This window comes from Lolium rigidum, chromosome 5 (genome assembly GCF_022539505.1).
Source record: "Lolium rigidum isolate FL_2022 chromosome 5, APGP_CSIRO_Lrig_0.1, whole genome shotgun sequence".
In the NCBI taxonomy this organism is placed as follows: Eukaryota; Viridiplantae; Streptophyta; class Magnoliopsida; order Poales; family Poaceae; genus Lolium; species Lolium rigidum.
The window spans coordinates 192,496,456-192,516,980 of record NC_061512.1 but is presented as its reverse complement, the minus strand read 5'-3'; the positions used below and the strand labels follow the sequence as shown (position 1 = coordinate 192,516,980).

Below are 20,525 nucleotides of genomic sequence, written 5' to 3'. Positions count from 1 at the left end.
ATTAATGTGACATAAACGAGAATGCCAAACACTGGTATCATCACTAACATTGCCACAAATATTGTTCACAGACTTATTACTGAAATCAGAAAGCGAAAAGCGGAACAAGCATCCGCACTCATAGCCTTTACTAATAAATTGTCCAAACTTGGAAACAACTGCTTTATTCGACTCTAAGACCACCTTAAACCCATCTCTTCATAGAAGGAAGCCGCTAACTAGATTCTTGTTCATAGTAGGGACATGCTGCACGTTCCTCAGCTGCAGGATCTTCCCCAAAGTGAATTTCAGATCTAGCGTGCCAACACCACGAACAGAAGCATGTGACCCATTCCCCATCAAGACGGAAGAATCCTAGGAGACCTGGTAGGAAGTGAATATGGATATGTCAGCACACACATGAACATTAGCACCCGTATCAATCCACCAACATGGAGATTGAAATACCGAAAGAACGGTAAAGAGATTACCGTACCCATCAGCATTGCTAGCGGTCATCGTGTTGACTTGCTTTGCTTTTTTCTTGCGGCCTGCCCTCTCTAGACAGTCCTTAGAAAAGTGGCCAGCCTCTCCACATGTAAAGCAGCTCAGATCTGCTTTTTTTTATCATCTTCTTCTTCTTGAAGGTTGTAGTCTTCATAGGCTTATTGAAGGAGGGCTTGTTATTCCCTTTGTTCTTGTTGTAGGGTTTCTTCTGCACCATGTTGGCGCTAGACTGACCCTCTCCTTTCTCAGTAGTATCCTTAGCCCGAGCTTTCTCCTCAACATAAAGAGACGCTATCAGATTTTCAACTGATATCTCCTATCGCTTGTGTTTAAGAGTTGTGGCAAAGTTCCTCCATGAAGAGGGCAACTTAGCGATGATGCATCCAGACACAAACTTATCAGGTAAGGCACACTTAAGGAGTTCAAGCTCTTTCGCAATGCGCTGTATCTCGTGAGCTTGTTCGACTACAGAACGGTTGTTCACCATCCTGATATCATGGAATCTCTCCATGATGTACAGTTCACTGTCTGCATCGGTTGCACCGAATTTAGCATTCAGTGCATCCCAGAACTCTTTACCGTCTGTTATGTGCATATACACATCACACAAACGGACAACAAGAATACTCAGAACACATCCGACGAAGAGAGTATTGTCTTCCTTGAACTTGTTCCGATCTTGGTCAGATATAGTTCCTTCAGGTAAGCCATTACTAACTTGGAATACTTTCAGATGAGTAATCCGGAGTGTGGTCTTAATCTTCCACCTCTTAAAGTGCACACCGGTAAATTTATCGGGCCTCAGTGCATCAGCAAAACCAGCCATAGTTAACTCAGAAAATTGCCTACAATTAGGTTTTTGGATTGTTGGATAATTAGGCACAATTTCCATGATTAATTCCAGAATATTAAAGATGACGAGAGCAATTACTAACATGTGAAACTCAAACATACTAGATGCATTAATCAACATGAATAGTACCAGGGCAACTAGCAAAATATCCATCGCTAAACAGATCGAGATATGTCGCACGTACCGATCCGGTGGAGGTGGCGGTGGAGGTGTAGCAGATAATGTCGCAGCAGTAACGTTGTTGATGACAACGTTGTTGAGGACGGGAACGACGGGTCGAAGTAGATAGCGTTGAAGACGACAGTAGGCAGCACCGCACGACTTGGACTGAAGGCGACCCGTGATGAAGAACTTGAGCAGTCGCGCAGAGCGCTTCCCAAAAACCTAATTCCCCCTCTCCCGTACAGGATCACAAAGGCGAGCGGTTCCGGTGACCTGCTCTCCCGTTCACCGACGGGCGGGATGGAGTATGCTATGATGGCGGCGCAAGCAGAGAGAGGTGGAAACCCTAACTCGTGTATTAGATGATTTTCTGCCGTAGCCAGGCAAGAGATTATATAGGCTCAGGAAACCCTAAGCAACGTGGGGCACGCCCACATCGCGCGCACGTTTCTAGTCGGTTACAGTTAGTTGGTCCGGGAGCGACCCGAACCAACTAACTGCGACGCGTCCATCTAGGACTCTATTCGTTTTTTTGAACTGCTAAAAGAAAGGAAAGTCCCGGCTCAATCCACTCATCACGAGCGCGGCGCGCATCGTGTCGAGACGAGCGAGCAAGGAGGAGGAGCGCGCGTGTACCAATCCTCTTCTCACCCACTTACTAGTGGTGGAACAACCCACCTTATAAGGTGATCTAACTTCCTCCAAACTTTCCATGTGGGACTAAACTTCCCACCTCTTGTTACTCCCTAGTGAACTGCAACCAAATTGAGCTCAAACTCACATGGGTCGCCACTGTGTGTGCTTTGAGATTTATGGCAAAACTGGAATATTACATGGACCAAATGATTTAGCCAATTTATTTCAACACCCATATACTATTGGCTTGATGTTTCGTTTATTTCGCGCTCCTGCTTAGTCTGAAAATCAAACTTTCCGTTGCTTTGATGCGGCTACTTATGTTCATTTTCTTACGTACCGGTGCGAGAGTGCTTGTAGCCTGGTACTGGGTTTAGTGTCTCCCTAGTTGCGCGAACTAAAATAGATAACCATGATCTGTTTCTATCGGGTCGCTTAAAGGTGCTCTAGGATTAAGGATGGCAATTTCAACCACGGGTACGGCACGGGCAGGGTATGGATACACTTTTATACCCATGAGTAGTACCCATACACTGCCCGTTAAATCATGGGTAGGGCACGGGTATAGCCTCGTACCCGCGGGTATACCCATACCTGCCCATTTATTGTCAAATTCATACGTGACATGTCTACTTTTGTTGACTTATGAGTTAGAATATGAGAATGTGATTTTTATATTATGTTAAATGTTATGTACTCAACTACCTGTTATTGAGTTGAGATAATTAATTTTTTTAATCGAATTTGTTATCGATAAATGTAAAATTATGATTGACTCATGTACAATTTAACCTACCCACCGGGTGTCCAATAGGTACGGGTACTCGCCGGGTATGGGTATGGATAAAATTTTATAGGTATGGGTAGAAGTTTATACCCATTGACTTTACAGATATAGGTATAAGTATGATATTGTTCTACCCTGCTCATACCCTAATCATTGCCATCCTTATTTAGGATGCAGCTAGCAAAGCGACAAGCCCGGCCTCCGCCTGTTGGAATCTTTTTCAGCCACTGATATGATACGAGGTAGACTCACCAGTGACCTTCAAAATAGATTACGACACCTTAGAAGCGTTTGCAGCGGCAACGGCGGCGGCAGAAGACGGCGCCGGGTAAACGCCAGGAGCAGCCGGCCTCGTGCTTCCCATTCACATGGCTGCAGTGATAGTGGGAAAGACGCTCATGAAGTTCGCTGTTAAGCTTACGAAATCACGGGTCCAAATGGACGCAGACATGTAGCCAGACAAGAGAAAACGACTGATGAAGGGTGACGCGCGCTAGTAAGAGACGACATGCAATGCAAGCACTGATTAAGCAGCGGAATATTTACACGAACTGATTAAGTACTTTTTTCTTTCTTTCTAGTTTTGCTAGTAAGCACTACTACACAAACTACAGTACCGATGAGAGAGGTAGGAAGACAAGACTTGGTGGTGGGCATATCCTAGTTCAGAAATTGCTGGAGAGGCAGGAAGCCATGCGTGTGTCTCAGCAGCTTCTCATATTCCAAACCCGGCAAATTTGGACAAAAACATACACACATTAGAACGTCGCGCGATGAAACGCCGTTCCGTTTCGTCATCCGATGATCTCGTCTGGCACCGCCATGAACCTCGTCCGCTTCTGCAGGGAAAAGAGCAAGCTGGTGTTAACACTTGCTACACAGTCTTACAGTGTATACGAATTTATAGATGTTCATATTTCTTGTCGATCGAATTCTGTGACCGAATACGGCAATTTTTATGCAAGGTTTGACAATCGATCGAGCGTTTTGCTTCAAAGGGAAGCATTGTGAAGCACTATATGAAGTCACTTTGTCTCGTACCAAAAAAGGGAAAAGCAACGGCTCATGATAATTGCCCAGAGTCAGGACTGATCTAACAAGAAGTTGGCCCAACGACTTGCGTACGCGCGCTAGTCTTAGGGCATCCTGTAGCCGATTCCTAAAAGGGGGGCTTCAGAGGAGTACAAATTTCGTTTTAAGAGGCTAAATTTGATCTAGCCGATCTTTCAAAGGCTTGATACGCTTTAGAAGAGTAAAATGTTTACTCTGCGCTGTCTCCGACTTTCAAATATACTTCGCCTCGGCTCGTCTAGAGAAAAGATGCGTCCTCCACCCCGTGCTGATAGGCTCCTCCTTCGTAGGTACCGCATCATCGCCTATTCTCCAGCGTTGCTACTTGCTTCCAGCGACCACTATTAGGCTCTACCGAGATCCCTCAATCTCTACCGCCCTCCTGCCCCACTCTAACTCGCTCGCAGGTTAGTTCCATCGCCGGAATCGAGCCATAGCCCCTCAGCCGACATGTTAATTCCTCCGCCCAAAACTCCAACCGACGGCATGCAAGCTTTGCCCTTCAAGACCATGTCGACTTCCGGCTCGTTGCTGCCGTCGCCGGAATCAGGCCATCTGTCCGTAGCCTTCGCCGCGTGGAAAGATCTAACCATCGAGCTCGATTTGTTCTAAAAGGAAGCCGGCGGAGGATGGGGATGATATAGAACACCTGGTACCGAGCTATCGGCTGTTTGAGGGGCTAAATTATAAGCGATGGTTACCCTTAGTAAGTTACCATTAAGGGTTCATTTGATTCACCGGATAGGAAAAACCATATGAATAGAAAAAACGTATGATTAGGATGTCATATCTAGTTGATTCATATAGAAAGATGAATTCTCTTTGATTGTGGTAAAGGATTTGCGCTACAAGATTTCTATAGGTTTATTTCGTATAGCATACGTTCCTATGAATCCAACGACTAGTGTAGAATTTTATATAAAATCTAAATCCTACATAATTCCGATGCAAATTCTATGAATCAAAGAATTTCCTAAATTTGATCAAACCAACTGGAAATTCAAACTGAAGAGGCACCTACCTCGAGACGGAGACACGTAGGTGACGGAATCAACTAAACTATTCACGAACCGCGTGTCATTACCAGTTTAGGACCAATATAACCAGTATAGTACAGCGGTAGTAATCTGTACTGTAGCAGTCGCGTGGTTAGCGCGCTAAACAAACGAGCCTGAGAATCTTTGCTGCACATGCAGGAGGATCCCGGCACGTCCCCGCTCGCTTGACGTGGCGCGGCCTGAGCTATCGAGCTAACCACATCACCTACCGCCGCAGCGCCAGAGCACAGCGGAAACTGGAGCGAAATTGACTTGACCTGGCTTTCCAGTGGTACTAACTAATTGGGCTCGGATCGGATTGGATTAAGTTAAGCTGGCCGTGCCGGCCGGAGCAGGGCGCCCTCACATGGCCGCCGGGACACGTGCCGCGCGCCGTGAAGCTGCCGGGCACAGCTGCTGGGACGCGAGATGCGCTCCGATCCGGTGGATGGGCGAGGAGGATCGAGCGAGGAAGAAGCTTCACCAACTAGTTCGACGTGATCGGACTTATCGGCGCGCGCACGCAACAGAGCGATTTGGAACGCCCACGGCATGAACTGGCAGACTCGATCGGCACATTGCCACTTATGGTCTGGTTGGTGTTGCTTCGCCGGCGGATTGTTTCGGTTTTCTGCGTGCAGCCATTTCGGTTGGAGGAAGAGGGGCGGAATTGCGCGGCATGTGTAGGAAACTGGAGACGTAGTACGTCCTTATCGGCCATGCCTGATTGAGCTCGGGAGTTGGTTCGCACGGTGCCAAATTATCGTCTGAGCAAGTTTGGGAAAAAAGAATGGGGAGTAACATGGCGGGCGAGCCCTGTCAACGCACGCAAGGTCACGGGAAGGGAAGGTGCTCACCTCTTTCTTCACGGCCGTCTTGCCGGTGTACAGAGCGGAGACGGGCGCCGAGGCGTGGCGCGCCGGCCCCGACGGCGCGGGGCCGCCGCCCTGGTCCCTGGCGACGCACAGCTGCATGATCCGCTCTGCGGCCTCGGCGGGGTCCCGGCTCTCCTTCATCAGCCGCGCCACCTCCGCCTTCGGCAGCCGCATCCGCAGCCGCACCGCGCCGTCCGCGCCGGCCTCAACCGACGACGACCGCCGCCCCGACACCCCCTCCCCGCCAAGTCCCCCACCACCGCCAACACCCGCCGGCCCCCGGGCGGACGGCATCAGCGACGCCACGTCCGACACGGTGCGGCGCGACAGCATCAGGCTCTCCAGCCGCTCCCTCGCGCCAACGTGGAGCGCGCCGGACCACGTCTTCCGCGGCGCGCGCAGGTCATCGTCCGCGTCCCCGCGCCCCCCACCACCACGAGGGAGCTGGACCAGGAAGTAGAGCTTGCCCGGCTTCAGCGCCGCGTCGCGGTCCAGCGGCCTCGCGCGCACGCCCAGCCGCCGCACCTCGTCGGCCTCCAGGAGCTGGTGCCCCGGGTGGCCGCGCAGCGCCGTGCCCGCTGTGGCCGGCGCCTTGTACCGGAACGTGGCGCCATCCACCGTCATCACCTTCGCCACCCGCCGCCTGCCGGCCAGAGCGTTCCCCATGGATGGCACTACGTGCCGCCGCGCGGCCGGTCAGCCTGCCTGGCTAGCTTAGCTAAGCTTTGCTTCAGCCTGCAAGGAGATGCCCGCGCAAGCACAGGGTGTAGTATGACTAGCGAGGAGCTTTGGAGGTTGGGTTACCGTACGTACGTGCGGTTGGAGGAGCGAGCGGGAGGAAGACGGAGCGCGGGGAGTTATAAAGCTTGTCTGCCCTGCTCGGGGCCTCCGAGTCAAATACCCATATACAGTACTCTTCCATCTACTAATGTTATTAACACTATACGACTGAGAAGGAAGATACTAGTGTTCGCACGTCCTTCGATTTCTTTCTTCGAAAAATCAACCAATCACATCCTTTTATTTGTAGGTGTTCCCATGATCTAGCTGGAAAATCTAACGTCGCCGTTATAGCGAAATTCGTGTTCCTTTTTGTACACTTCTCTTTATTATCTTCAAAATGTTTTTTATTTTCCTTTTTCGTTGGTAGACCACACAGCTTTTTCGTGTGATGTATACGATCACACCACTTTTGCCTTTAAGTATGTGGCAATGCGAATGATAACAGACCACAAATCCAATATGCATGATTCGTGTGTACGCTGAATAACGCAAAAGTGGCCGTGTTAGGTGTTAGCACCGAGAGGATGCACAGCTGAAGCGCTCCACTGGGTGCTAATGATGGTGAAAATTTGTTCTATTCACCTTTTATCTCGAGATTGTGTCATAATGTAACATATGATCCGGTGCAATCTTGTTGGAGCCGAATGATGTAGTAAAAAGCAAGCATTAGGATTGCTATATTGCTTTTTCTGACGCTAAGTTAAGTCAACTAGAAGAAAAATGATGCTCACTCTATTTTTATATGTATAAACCCATAATACATTTAGAGACAAAACTTTGACAGATAAAACATACTTTATATAATACCAAAAACATATTTTTGGAAAAACCTTTCAAATATGACATCGAGAGGATTCACAGCTCAAGCGCTCCACTGACCACTGCGGTGCTAATGATGCTGAAAATCCGCTCTATTCACATTTTGTCTCGAGATTGTGTCGTAGAATTTGATCTGGTGCAATCTTGTTGGAGCCGTCATGGTAGCACAATGATGTCCAAGCCCAGCATCGGCTAATCAAATAAAGCTCACGGAGTTCAGGGTTTAGTGAGTTAAGTAAAAAAATGTCAACAAATACAATCTGAATTTTACATTGTAGTTGTTGACATTTTTTCTAAATATTTGATAAAATTTACAAAGGTTAATTTTGACTAAACACATAATGCAGAGTGATTATGAACGGAGGGTGTACTAGGAAATATTGCATTGAAAAATATTTAAAATGCTATTTATGATATAAGCTTTTGTTTAGTGAAAAATAAGACAATATAAGACTCTACTTTAGTCATCCTCGTTTTCCGTGATTTAACTTTGAACAATAGTTTGACTAAGAATACATGACACATTTAAAATAAAATATGTATTATTTGCATTTTTTGAATATGAATTCAGATACTCCCTCCCTCTCAAAATAAATTGCTCAACTTTATCTAGGAACGGAGAGAGTACATGATTTTTACATCATTACATAACATAATTTTTTGGTCAAATGATGGTCAAACCTAAACCGTTAAATAGTTAAACATATGTATTCTAAGTAAATAAGGACATAGGTTTAAGACATTTTATTTTTTTACATAATAGGTTTAAGAAAACTATATCCTGGATAGCATCAATCCCGTAATCCAAGATGACTACCCACCGAAGCAGATCGCCTCCAGCCCTAGCAACGGTGCCGCTCGAGCGGCCAACGCAACCACCGCCGGCCGCCTCGCCACCCCAAAACCTGGCTCCACTTCCTCGTCCCCTTTGGGAGGCATGGCACCTCGACCAAAGCGGCCATGACCGACTCCAGCATCTCCAGAGATGGCCGTCTCGACGCAACCCTTCCCAACCCGCTACACGCGCACGGATACCCAGATCAGACCCGTACCGGTGTGCCTCCCTGCAGAAGATCCCGTCGCCGACGCGTCTCACCGCCAACCTCCGTAGTTGCGCCCCTCGGAAGCCACCATGCTCACCAAGAAGCTTCCTCGCGCCGTCGGTCGAAGTCAAAGCCCACCGCCTCCAGCCGCGACTGCCCCGTAGGCTACCGTAGCGCGGGGGACGAGGAGATCCCACCGTCATCGGCTCTGCGCGGGCTTTACCCGGCGGCAGCCGGTGAGAGGGAGGTGACCCGGGGGTGTTGGGGATGGGCTAGGGTTCGCCCCCGCCATCGCCCATAGGGGGCGAGAGCATGAGCCACGAAGCGTGTTTTAGGGGCATTTTTCTAATATGAATTTAGGTATTCCCTCCATTCCAAAATTACTTGCTCAACTTTATCCAGGGATGTACATGATTTTTATACTTTTACATAACATAATTTTTCGGTGAAATCTACGGTCAAACCGAAATACAATTAAATGGCTAAACATATGTATGCTACGTAAATAAGGACATAGGTTTAAGATTTTCTAATTTTTTTTACAAATACTCGGTGGATAGCTGCAATCCGGTAATCCTGGATAGCTGCAATCCGGTAATCCTGGATGACCGTGAATCCGCGGTGTTGTATGTTGGCTTCGTCTTGTGGTTGAACTAGCCGTACCTCCTATATTAACATGTACTACAAAAATGACGGGTCAAACCCTATACAACATAACTTCCAGAAACTACAGGGTATTTCCGACGTGCAGGCAGCCGGCTTGTCGCGTACAAGCGTTTCACTTCGTGTGATAGGTCACCATTCTGAGGTCAAATTAACCACTTGTTTCTCCGGATTTACCGGCAAAATCCAGAAGATGATGTTTTCTCTGTTTTAGTTTGGTGCACACATGTTTATGAAAAATCAACCAAATCTATCTTACATGATAGGTGTTGATGTTACCTCGTTGTACATGTCCCATAGCCTAACTAAGTGACTCAACGTAAACTGGCAATCTTCGCAGACGTCCATCTCCATCTCCACAACCCCTCGCAGGAGATGTGGGAATAGCAGATCACATCAATTGTTGGTGTCTTTTTTGCATAGAACCACAACATTGGTTTGTTTTTGCAAGGAACACCACATTTTGTTATAATTATTTGCATACAACCCATAATTAGTAATTAACACAATTGATGGCCAGTTAGTCAGTCCCATTGTCAGCGGTCCAACGTGGTAATTCCTCTCCATTGTCTCGTCCCTTCCAGGCGGAGGTGGCCACCCTGGAAACAACCGGTGGTACGCCATCGAGAAATCCGCACAACCTGCAACGCGAGGAAATCCATCGGTCCTAGCCAGAATACCCTCGGCCTCCTCGTGCCTGTGGGCGCACTGCCGCCAGCATCAATGTTCAAAAATGGAAAGGATTTGAATTTTAATAAAATTTCAAATTTTGAAAAAGTTTATATTTTAAAAACGTTAAGATTACAAAAAATATTCAAATTTTGAAAATTTATAAATAAAAATTCAATTCTTAAAAAATCAGAATCGCAAAGTTCCAGATTTTACATTTATTCAGATTAAAAAATGTTCATAGTTTAAATTTTGTTTTGATTATGAAAAGTTCAGAGTTTTAAAAATTTAGAATTGAAAAATCTCTAGGTTTTAAATTTGTTCAGATTTTAAAAATGGTCAGAACATGAAAATATTTAGATTTTGAAAAGTGAAAATTTTGGAAATGTTCATATTTATTTTTGAAAATAGTAAAATATTACAAAATTCATGTTTACAAAATGTTCAGATTTTAAAATATGCATATTTTCAAAAATATTCTGATTCTGAAAATTAGAAAAACTAACGATGCGAAAGACCACATAGAGGAATTGCCACACTGGCCCGCCTAATAGTAAGCCTGACTAACTAATTGGCCATCAAGCTCCTTAATTACTTTTATGTGGTATGTGCAAACAATTACAGCAAAATGTGGTGTTTCTTGCAACAACAAACCACTGTTGTGGTTCTTTGCAAAAAAGACACCAACAAAGTGGTGTAATCTGCTATTTTCTCTCGTAGTACATGTCCCATAGCCTAACTAAGTGACTCAACGTAAACTGGCAATCTTCGCAGACGTCCATCTCCATCTCCACAACCCCTCGCAGGAGATGTGTGATTAGCTGCTGCTACGTACGTACGGGAAGCATCTGCATGGACAAAAAGCGAGCCCGGTCGCATATGGTCTGTGTCGATGACCAGACCGTGTCAAGGTGTGTGTATGAGCCCTGGAGTCAGAGATTCTACCCTCCCTCGGTGACTCTCTCTCTCTACCATGCCGCGTATCCGTTTTCCCCCATATGTTAGGCTCAATCGACTGGTATAACTTTACCTAACTCGTTTGATTGATGAGACCAAATCCAGTCAGTATAAATCACAGTCATCAGCAGTAATCCTGGTGATGAAGAATCCGTTTCAGTACTTCGGTATGGGTGACATACAAATCCGTCATCGGTCAGTACGTAGGTAGCCTGTACAAAAATGTGCTCGGCGTGGTCGTCGTACGTGTACGTGCATAATGGGAGCTCAGAATAATCGTGGTGCAGACCGTGTTTTTGCTATACTAGTACAAGTGCCCGTGCGTTACCACGGGTCATCAAAATTTATTTTTCAATGCACATATATAATTTACCACTTACATGTGAAAATTCAAAAGAATGATAGTAGATTTGAATATTGTTAATCTGACATTTTTTCAAAGTTTAATTTTTTCAATTTAAAGCATTTTTTAGTTTTGAACAATTTTCAAATTTGATTGCTTTCAGATTTTAAACTTTTTAAAATTTGAACATTTTTCAAATCTATACAGAAAAAGTCGAATAACATAAAAGACCTAGAAAACCGAAAAAATGAAATGTCCGTGTCTCCCTGATTGATCGAACAAACGATGGCACTTAAATGAGCCGACCCATCTCGTTTTTGTAATGGTCAGCAACCTTCGGGGCCAGACCGCACAAAGCTTCGACCATCCCATATGCAGCCATCCTCACCTAGGTCCTCACCCACGACACCCAGCTTCGACCATCTACACGCACGAACGCAGGAACCCTTAGCACCCAACGCACGAACCCTAGCCACCGGCGGATGATGGTGCACCGGCGAATGATGGTGGAGGACGAAGCGAAGACATAGTAAGGGTGGTCTATCTTGTTTATTAAATGAGTCAAAGATGTGCCTTTTTCAAAAATAAGGAAGAAAGGAATTGCTTGCTAATTTTAGCTGAATCCAAGGGAACACTAAAATTACAACACAATACATGGAAGCCTTAAACTGAATAACCACTTGCCCAAATCTATAGAAAAAAATCCCATCACAGTCGTCATTCCACTCTCTTCCACTCTCAACTCTCTCTATTCCCCATTCAGTAGCGACCATGTCTTGACCCTGTCTAACCACCGCCGGTGACCTGGTTGTCTACTCCGCTCCCTCCTCGCGCCTAGGGTCGACGACCTCCTTATTCCACCGCTTCCGCCATATTCTATCATGGGCGGCACGGTCCCGCTCTTCTCCGCCGGTCGCGTCAACCCGGCGACCCAGCGCTTGCAGCCAACAGAGGCGGAGTGCCATTCGATGGCATACTGCGACATTATCCTCCTCTAGCCGATCTCGGCGGTGAATTGGAGCGAGTTCGGAGTACATGCAATCTATGATCCACAAAACACAACATCAGTTGAAATGTGAGGGATCCATGTTGTTTTCATCATTCTCGAAGTTTCAACTCCTTACACCCTCATCACTCATTTCCGCGTTGACTAAAATAATAGCTTTTGACTTAAAATGTGCCACGTGAAAATTAATAACCAGAGTTGGCTTTTCCAATAATAATAGGAAACATAGTAATTATCACTATATCAAACGAAATACATATTTAAAATTATCGGATAAAATATCTCTCGACATGTATTTGATAAACTTTAACCACCACAAACCAAAGGATACTTAACTCATTACGATAATATGAATGATGCAATTTTTAACTAAATGATGATTTTCAGCATAATTAAATAAAACCAATTATCAAAAAGATATCGTAAGATTATTTTTAAAACAAGAAGGATGCTTAAAATATATTTTTATAGTCCTAATGCTAGCTGGACCAAAACAAGTCTAACATTTAGTTCATCCGAATTGAAACAGGAGAAATCTTTCTCTTGGTCAATTTATATTGTGTTAATCGGGGCACTATTTAAGGTGAAAATCGTGCATGCTCTTTTTAGATGAAAATCATGCTCACTTGGACAAAAAAGCCCATGCCACGAAGTGGACAAATCCACACTCACATGCTCCCACTCTCTCTTGCCTCATCCACAAGCCGCCCTCCACTACCTCTCTATTACCGGTGCCAAGGGATGCCCCCTCCCGTGCCTCCCCCCTCCGCCAGCGAGAGGACTTCCTCCTCCGCTGTACTCCTGCCTCTACAGAGAGTTCTGCCCCCTTCCGTGCCTCCTCACCGCTGCTGCGACAACCTACCCCCTCCCCTGCCTCCCGGCCGCTGCCCTCGTTCCGGCGGCACTCCCCGCTCTCTGCTTCGCCCTCGTCAAAGATCCTGGTCACCAGAGAGCCTGAGGAGAGCAAGCATCGCTCAAGCTCTGCATGCTCTTGGCGGGCCAGGCGACACTGAGCTAGGCGCCGACGGAGGTCATCCACATCTTCGTTCTCGTGCTGCTCCTTGAAGAGGTATGTTAATCTCATCCTGCGGCAAATCTGGAATTGCTTTGTTCGATGTTGCTTGAAATACTAAATTTTCATTCGATCCTGCAACCAAACTGAAAAGATATGCCGTGTGCTTACTCTGTAGATATGATGATTGTTTTGGTATTTACTCAGATGCATGAGTCTCTCATCTATGATACTTCGGTTACTTCTGCACATTTGGCTGATTGTATGCATGAGAATTTCACTAATTTGGGTATTTTGTTGCTCCGATTTGCAGGATATAAAAGTGAAGGCAGAAGAAAAATAATAATAAAATGAAAAGAAGGGACTTGAAGGACCGGGAACAGATTTACAATACAATTGATTAACATGAAGCAAAATCGGCGAACTAAGCTTCAATGGTAATCTACTATTTACTCCTTAGACTGTCATTTGATTCAATCTTGGACAAATTTGAATCAAGGTTTTTCTGGTAGTGGTTTATTGTCTTTCTAGTTATGTATTACCTCTGTGTAAAGTTGGCAGATTATAAGACAACCTATGTATGCCATTATTTATTTCAACCAAATGACAGTGGAGATAATTAAGAGTCTTCTGCAATCTATCGTTGGTATCTTGGCTCACGATGGTTAGAATAGCTTTTTTTTTACCACTGGATTTTCGGATGTTAGGGAACTTGGCTCACCATCGTTAGAATAGCCTTTCTTTTTTTCCTGCAATATTTTCAGGCTACTTATCTCTGATTGTGGCCAGCTCATTTTTATTAACTTCAATCTTATCTTACACAGAAAGTGTGATGAGGTAAAAGTGAATATCACCCATTTCAGCAAGGTGCTTTATACTCTTTTGCAGGCACTCTTGTTGTGCTTCGTCATGAACACTTCTTTTCATATACTTATCGAATAAATTGAGAAATGTAAGCCTCTGATGCTTCTACATCAATTTCAACAGTATGTGGAGGTAGAGTTCTTTGTTTCTAGTGCTACTACTATACTTATAAAGGTCAATCTGCACACCTTACTTTTGCAACAGCATGTCCTGCACTTCAGTGCATCATTTTGAATAATCAAAACCTCATGGCAACAGAATCATCCTCACAATGGCATATCTTTAATAACATTCAGAGACATAAGTTGATACACATTTTAAAAATTGATGACATAAAATATCTAAGAATAAAAATATAGGGAAAGTAAATATAGCATCCAACATTCATATCAAATCCACGAAGGTCTTTTATAGGAGTACACAATGTAAGAATAATCTGAGAATGTTCAAAAAAGCCGAACCGGCAACTCTTCAATCAAACATAAAATTCTGACCCTAGTATGTTGACCAAATATCTAACAAATTGCGGAATGTGTTCTCTGTCTATGTAGATTAGTTTGTTGCTAGAGTTTGTAGATCGGTAGCAAACAATATATTTGGGTGGACTAAACAAAAACGAGTTTATATTACTATCAATTTGTGGGAAACTTCACAGCTAGCTAGAGACACGAGGCTGTACTAAACAGTGCACCTTCTGGGTTTTGTTTCCACTGCCTCATGTCACTAATTTTCATAATAATCAAACTTATATTGTTTAAGAATACTCTGAATATACTTTCCAACCAATATCTACTCAGGCATGAACAAAAAATGGTCATACTCAGGCATCTACTTTCTCCCCTGAATGCAAAATGAGCAATCCATGAAAGTAGGTATGTTTATGATCCACTCTTATATTCAACCCTGGAAGTTCATTTGTCCGATGCATGATGGGTGAACTGGTATCTACTTTCTCCCCTGGATGCAAACTGATCAGTTTTGATTTGTCATTGAATTTTCTTGACGCTTAAACAGTGCTCATCGTTTGGTTGTTTATTACTGCAGATTCAAAGGCTATTCCAACAAGTGGGATGTACCTTCACCAAACCCGATGATCCGAACAGAGGCTGTAAACCTGAGAAATACTCCCAGATCACACACAAGGTATTCAAACTGGTTAGATCTCAAAGCATGAAACAGAAAGTCTCCTAACAAGTGGAGAGACAACCAAAGCACCATAGATAAATTGTCAGTTTACCATCAAAGTAAATTCCATGATTTTGATTAGAATGAAGAACCAAAGCAAACTGCACTTTTCAAGTGATGGATGCCACATAACCATGGTATTTATCATGAGGCATTCCTGAACGATTATACTATTTGGCAATCATGATTTCATGAGGGAAATAAAATTATCTATGCAACGTTCCTGAGTGGGCATCATGTAGCACCACAAATATTGACTTACAATAGAATTGTCGATATATCTCTTTGTGTAAAAAATTTCTCTTGCTCGTCTGTTGACGATACTAACATTCATTATGTACTCATACCAGACCAAGACTATAGTCACATATAATGGATGGCAGAAGGTACTACCAGCTTGATCCATCAATGTAGTCAGCGATAATTATGCACTGTTTAGCAAACCATTAGGTTTTCAATGCTCAACCATCCGCGGGAAAGCATTTCTTGAACACAAGTATTACTGATTGACTCATAAAATGTGTGTTCATGAAATCTCCTTCAAAATCAGAATTTATCTTTTTGATTGGTTCATCTGGATAGATACATTGTAGATATGATAACAAATTGGATTACGCTAGTAGTATAGTTCTAAAATCACCAGACACACACCACAAATCATCTAGCACTCCCTATTTAGCATATTTGCCGCCAATCCATTTTTGAATGCAAAAACTTCAAACATTCAGGTATATTTTTGAATTGCAGCCTTTGATATGATCGAGTCTGAATACGGAATTACCTGTACCGTAGTCTTTGTGCGGATGTGCTCCTCTATCTTCTTCCAGTTGCAACCAAACCTGAAATCCACACGAATCAATCAGCTTGCTCAGTGACTGCAGATTATCTGGAATTGTAGGCGAAGTAGAACAGAGCACGTATCAGGGTACCTGTGGAGGGCATCAAGGATTCGACACCTTCAGTAGATTTATCCCTGGCGATTCCCGGAGATCATGCTTTGAGGTACCCTTTATATATGCTTGCACCATATCTCGCCCAGCCATGCTTCAAGGGATTACTTTCCTTTCCAGGAGATTTATGATATCTAGATTTATATGATTTTAATTACCTTTCCTGTAATTATGGGCGGTGATGGTGCCCTGAAAGTATGGTGCGGTGATGGAATTTCCTGTAATTCTTGTTTCCTGTAATTCTTGTTTCCTATAATTCCTGCTGTCTGATGGTCGTCAAAAAATGCGTAATCCTATGAATTGTTTCCTATAATGCTGGACAACATTTATGGCGCGCTGATGCATTGTTTGATGGAATGTAATCCCATGAATTATGGTCGGTGATGGTGGACATCATTTATGGCGCGCTGATGGAATTTCCTGTAATTCTTGTTGTTGCCTGATGGTCGTCCAAAAAATGTGTAATCCTATGCATTGTTTGATGGTGTGGTGGGAGGGCAAAATAGTCAGATCAAAAATATGTAGGACGAAACCTTGGGCCGGAGGAAACAGAACCAGTTCGTCCTTTTTATACCTTGGGCCGGAGGAAACAGACCAATTTCGACTTGTGGCTCACTGGCGCTGTGGTGTAAGTACACATGCGCGTCTAAAACGAGCCACAAGTCGAAATTGGTCTGTTGTTTGGTAGGTCGAGCTGCATCGGCTGGGCTGAAAAAGACTTTCTATTTGTTTGCCCAGCAGCCGATCCGAAATCTCGATGGAGATGAGATTAGGTCTGTTTGGTACCATCCAGACATGCCTAAGGTTACCAGGGCCGGTCCTGAGATTTTAGGGGCCCGGGGCGAATCTATAAATCAGGGCCCTTACTAGATCAATATTTGTAGTATATGGTAAGCATTACATACAATTTTTTAAGTGTATTCAAATTATTTATATCAACTCATTCAACTCATATGTTCATTAATTGATGCATCGACTGAAGTTGCATTTGCTTTTTGCGCTCTCTTTGGTAGCATCTACTAATTTGGAACTTAATTTGAAAGCCATATTTTAGCCCGGATGCTTTTGTGATGCTTCAAATAACCAACGAATGGCAAGTGCTCTTCCTTGTTTAGATCCTATTTCGATTGACTGAAGTTGCATTTGTTTTTTTTATTGAGCGAATGATGTTGCATTTAGTGGATCGGTCTTTTTCCTGACTATTGGACACATCTCTTTTAACCCATTCGTAGCTAATTAAGGGGAAAGCCCATTCTAGCTAAATAATAACGCCAAGTTAAAGAAAGGGGAAGGGCCCAATATCCAGGCCCATATAACCATTCGTTGAGATAATGCTTCGTCCTCAACCATACGAGCGAGAAGAAACCTCCTGCTGCTCTAATGGCGTCGCCCCAAGATTTGTTCCAGCCACAGGCAGGTGCATATGCATAGCTATCTGGGACTTGGGGGCCCCTTTGGATCCTGGGGCCCGGGGCGGCCGCCCCGCCTGCCCCCCCTCAGGGCCGGCCCTGAAGGTTACATGTTCTCTACAACGGGTAGCCTTACCATGCTCTCACCTCCTATCGCACATAAATCACAGTTCACGACAGTTGCAAACTTACGAAGCTAGTAGTTCACGAAATCAGCCTAGCTAGTACGAATGGTAGTTCATAACACGATACTCCCTAGCTACTACGAATGACGGTTTATCACAACCGGATCGTTCAATATACGAGGATCGAATAGGGGTTCAAAAAACAGGGGATCGAATAGGGGATAGAATAGGGGTTCGAGAAATAGGGGATCGAATAGGGGGTTCTTCTTCTTCACTTCTTCTCAGATGGTGGTATTGCCTCTAGCTTCCCATATTGCGTCTGTCCACTCTTGCCTCTTCTCCTTCCAGGCATCATTGTCGCCTACGTCAACGCCATGGCCGGTCTCTACTTCATCAAAAGTGACAACCTCTTCGAAGAACTCATCCTCGCCCAACCTAGGATCCAGTTGTGAAGAATGCAGCAAGCAAGGACCAGCTTTACTTGAGTGTCAAAAGTGTGGAACGGTTTCTGGACAAGGACCTTGAACCTGTTCTTCAATGCAGCAAATGCCCTCTCAATGGTGACTCTAAGGCTTAAGTGTCTCAGACCGAAAAACTCTTTCGCGTTCTGAGGTCGGTGCTTCACAGAGAACTCGTTGAGATGGTACCTTGTTTTCCTGAAGAAGGTAGAATACCAGGTCGGCATGCATATCCAACATCTCCAAGGTAGAACTTACCCTCAAGGATTTCCAACCCATTAGGCCTTGACAAGCTGTCGGCCAGGATGCTCGTATCATGAGCTGAATCCTCCCACCCAGCAAGCACGTAGGTGAACCTCATATCGAAATCCACAGCTGCTAGCACGTTCTGGCTGGTGTAGTGCTTCCTCCCGCGTAATGCTGCAGACATTGATCTCGGTACTTTTGCAGTGACGTGAGTACCATCAATAGCCCCAATGCAATCCTGTAAAAAAATTAGCACACAGTCATGTTTCTGATAGTACCACACAACTGATAGGTAGAAGGAACATGATTTTGTACTCACCCTGAAATAGGGGAACCACCTATAGTTGTTCTTGATCTTGGGTGGTGTGTTCGTTGATGCTGACTTGATCATTTCATCTCTGAGCTCCCCAATTGCGTATAACACCTCCTGGAAGTACCAAGAGATAGTCTCCGTGGATCGCCAGAATGTGCTATGGATGACTCTGAACCTCTGGTTATGACCCACGACATGCAGAAAAATTGTGACTTGTTCTTCAATAGAGGTGTGGATGCTATCAGTCAGCAGTCCTCTAGTCCTAAACATTTTCACAAGAGCATAGAAAGAGGGTCTTCTCATCTGTAGCATCTGGATAGCCTCTACGTCGTTGCAGTTGTAGATGTTGTTTAGGTTGGCAATCCTCTCCTGATCTCATGTACCATAGGACCGAAACTCACACGAGGAAAAGTAGCATGCTTAACTGCTCTCTTGTGCACCATCAGGATCCAGGCTTGTACGCAAATGATGAGTGCTGCAGCGTGATGCACAAGCTGGAGCTGGTCGGTCTACTCAATCAAGATCTATGCATTACGAACGGTCTTATTGAACCCAACTAGTTCTACCAACATGAATCTAGCACTACAGTAGAGCAGAGGAGTTTCCCCCTTACCTCCGTCATTGCGGACGACGGACACGGCCGAAAGCCGCCGCAGATGTGCGCAGGCTCTGCCGCGGCTTGAAAAGAGGACCCTGGTCTGGCGCCGGAGACCGAAGGTAGATGCGTGCTGCTAGATCTGGGTCGCCGCCGGTGCGAAAATTGGAATTTGGGAGGGGGTAATGGAGAGGGTAATCGAAGAGGAAGGTTACCCCTACCTTTGCTGCGTAACGCCGTTGGGATTTCGGCTTCTCCGGCCATGCCGAGGCGTAGCTCCCGCGTGAACGGCGTTGTCGATTTTCGTCTCGCCAGGGCCTAGCCCTGGAGAAACTGTCAAACTGGGCGTTCCTCCGGGGCCTGTCCCAGTGGTGCTTTAAGACCCGTGGTATGCAAGAACGTGACTCAGACCAGGGAACTAAAAGGCCCAAAAAAATGTTGGGCCGATGCGAGCCAAGGGGGGCACAGGCTACCAAACGCGCCCTATAGCTTTGTAACAAACATGAATTTCCAAAAGTCAATGATAGAAAAGTTTGTGCTCAGAATGATCAACTTTTTTAGCTTTGTAAAATAAAAAAGCTAATGATAGAAAAGTTAAAGATTAAAAATCCTTTCAGATAAAGGTAGGGTAGGTGATCTATTTATTATGAAAAATAACAAACATGAATTTCTGCTTATTTTACCATTTTTTTTGTATTTTTTAGTAAAATGGCTATAACTTTTGCATACGAACTCGATAAAATATTTCATATATGAAAATGTATCTACACGAAAAGTTACATCCAAATTCAACCACCTACGTTCGTTTTGTCAATTTTTAGATTCTCAAACTACCAAAGGAAAATATGAAAAAATTCAGATTTGAGGTTTCGCCCAAAAAAATAATTTAAAATAATTTTGTATTGTTATTTATTTATTTAAGATTATTATTAATTCATTATTTTGTTTACTCAAATAATTATTTGAATTTAAAAAATAAAGAAGTGTGATATCGTGACCAAAAAGTTAATAGAAATTATATGATACTAATATCAATAAGGTGTGTTAAGTGTGCTTGGGATGAAATAGTTTGAGGATGGTTGATCGATCGGAAAGTTTAACCATGAGAAAATAATTTAACTAGAGATTAAATGTAGTTAGAGATCACTAAACTAGTCAAATAATTCAAATACTAGAAA

The 20,525-nt window shown here is 44.3% G+C and overlaps 1 protein-coding gene and 1 long non-coding RNA gene across 4 annotated transcripts; one reads left to right on the top strand and one right to left on the bottom strand.

The window, feature by feature from the left end:
* Positions 1 to 3,521: 3,521 nt before the first annotated feature.
* Positions 3,522 to 6,573, bottom strand: LOC124651303 (uncharacterized protein At1g66480-like). The gene is made up of 2 exons (XM_047190402.1): positions 5,890 to 6,573; positions 3,522 to 3,763 (listed from the first exon to the last, which is right to left on the bottom strand). Exons 1-2 carry the CDS (start codon positions 6,571 to 6,573, stop codon positions 3,719 to 3,721), a joined length of 729 nt encoding a protein of 242 aa, XP_047046358.1. The 3' UTR covers positions 3,522 to 3,718.
* A 6,359-nt stretch (positions 6,574 to 12,932) lies between these two features.
* Positions 12,933 to 16,749, top strand: LOC124654101. 3 transcript variants are annotated; one of them, XR_006988204.1, is made up of 5 exons: positions 12,933 to 13,259; positions 13,516 to 13,639; positions 14,091 to 14,198; positions 14,864 to 14,938; positions 15,111 to 16,749. It is a non-coding gene; the product is annotated as an uncharacterized LOC124654101 (long non-coding RNA). The 3 variants fall into 3 exon arrangements; XR_006988205.1 differs by having other exon boundaries at positions 14,091 to 15,209; positions 15,602 to 16,749; XR_006988203.1 differs by having other exon boundaries at positions 14,091 to 16,749.
* Positions 16,750 to 20,525: the final 3,776 nt, after the last annotated feature.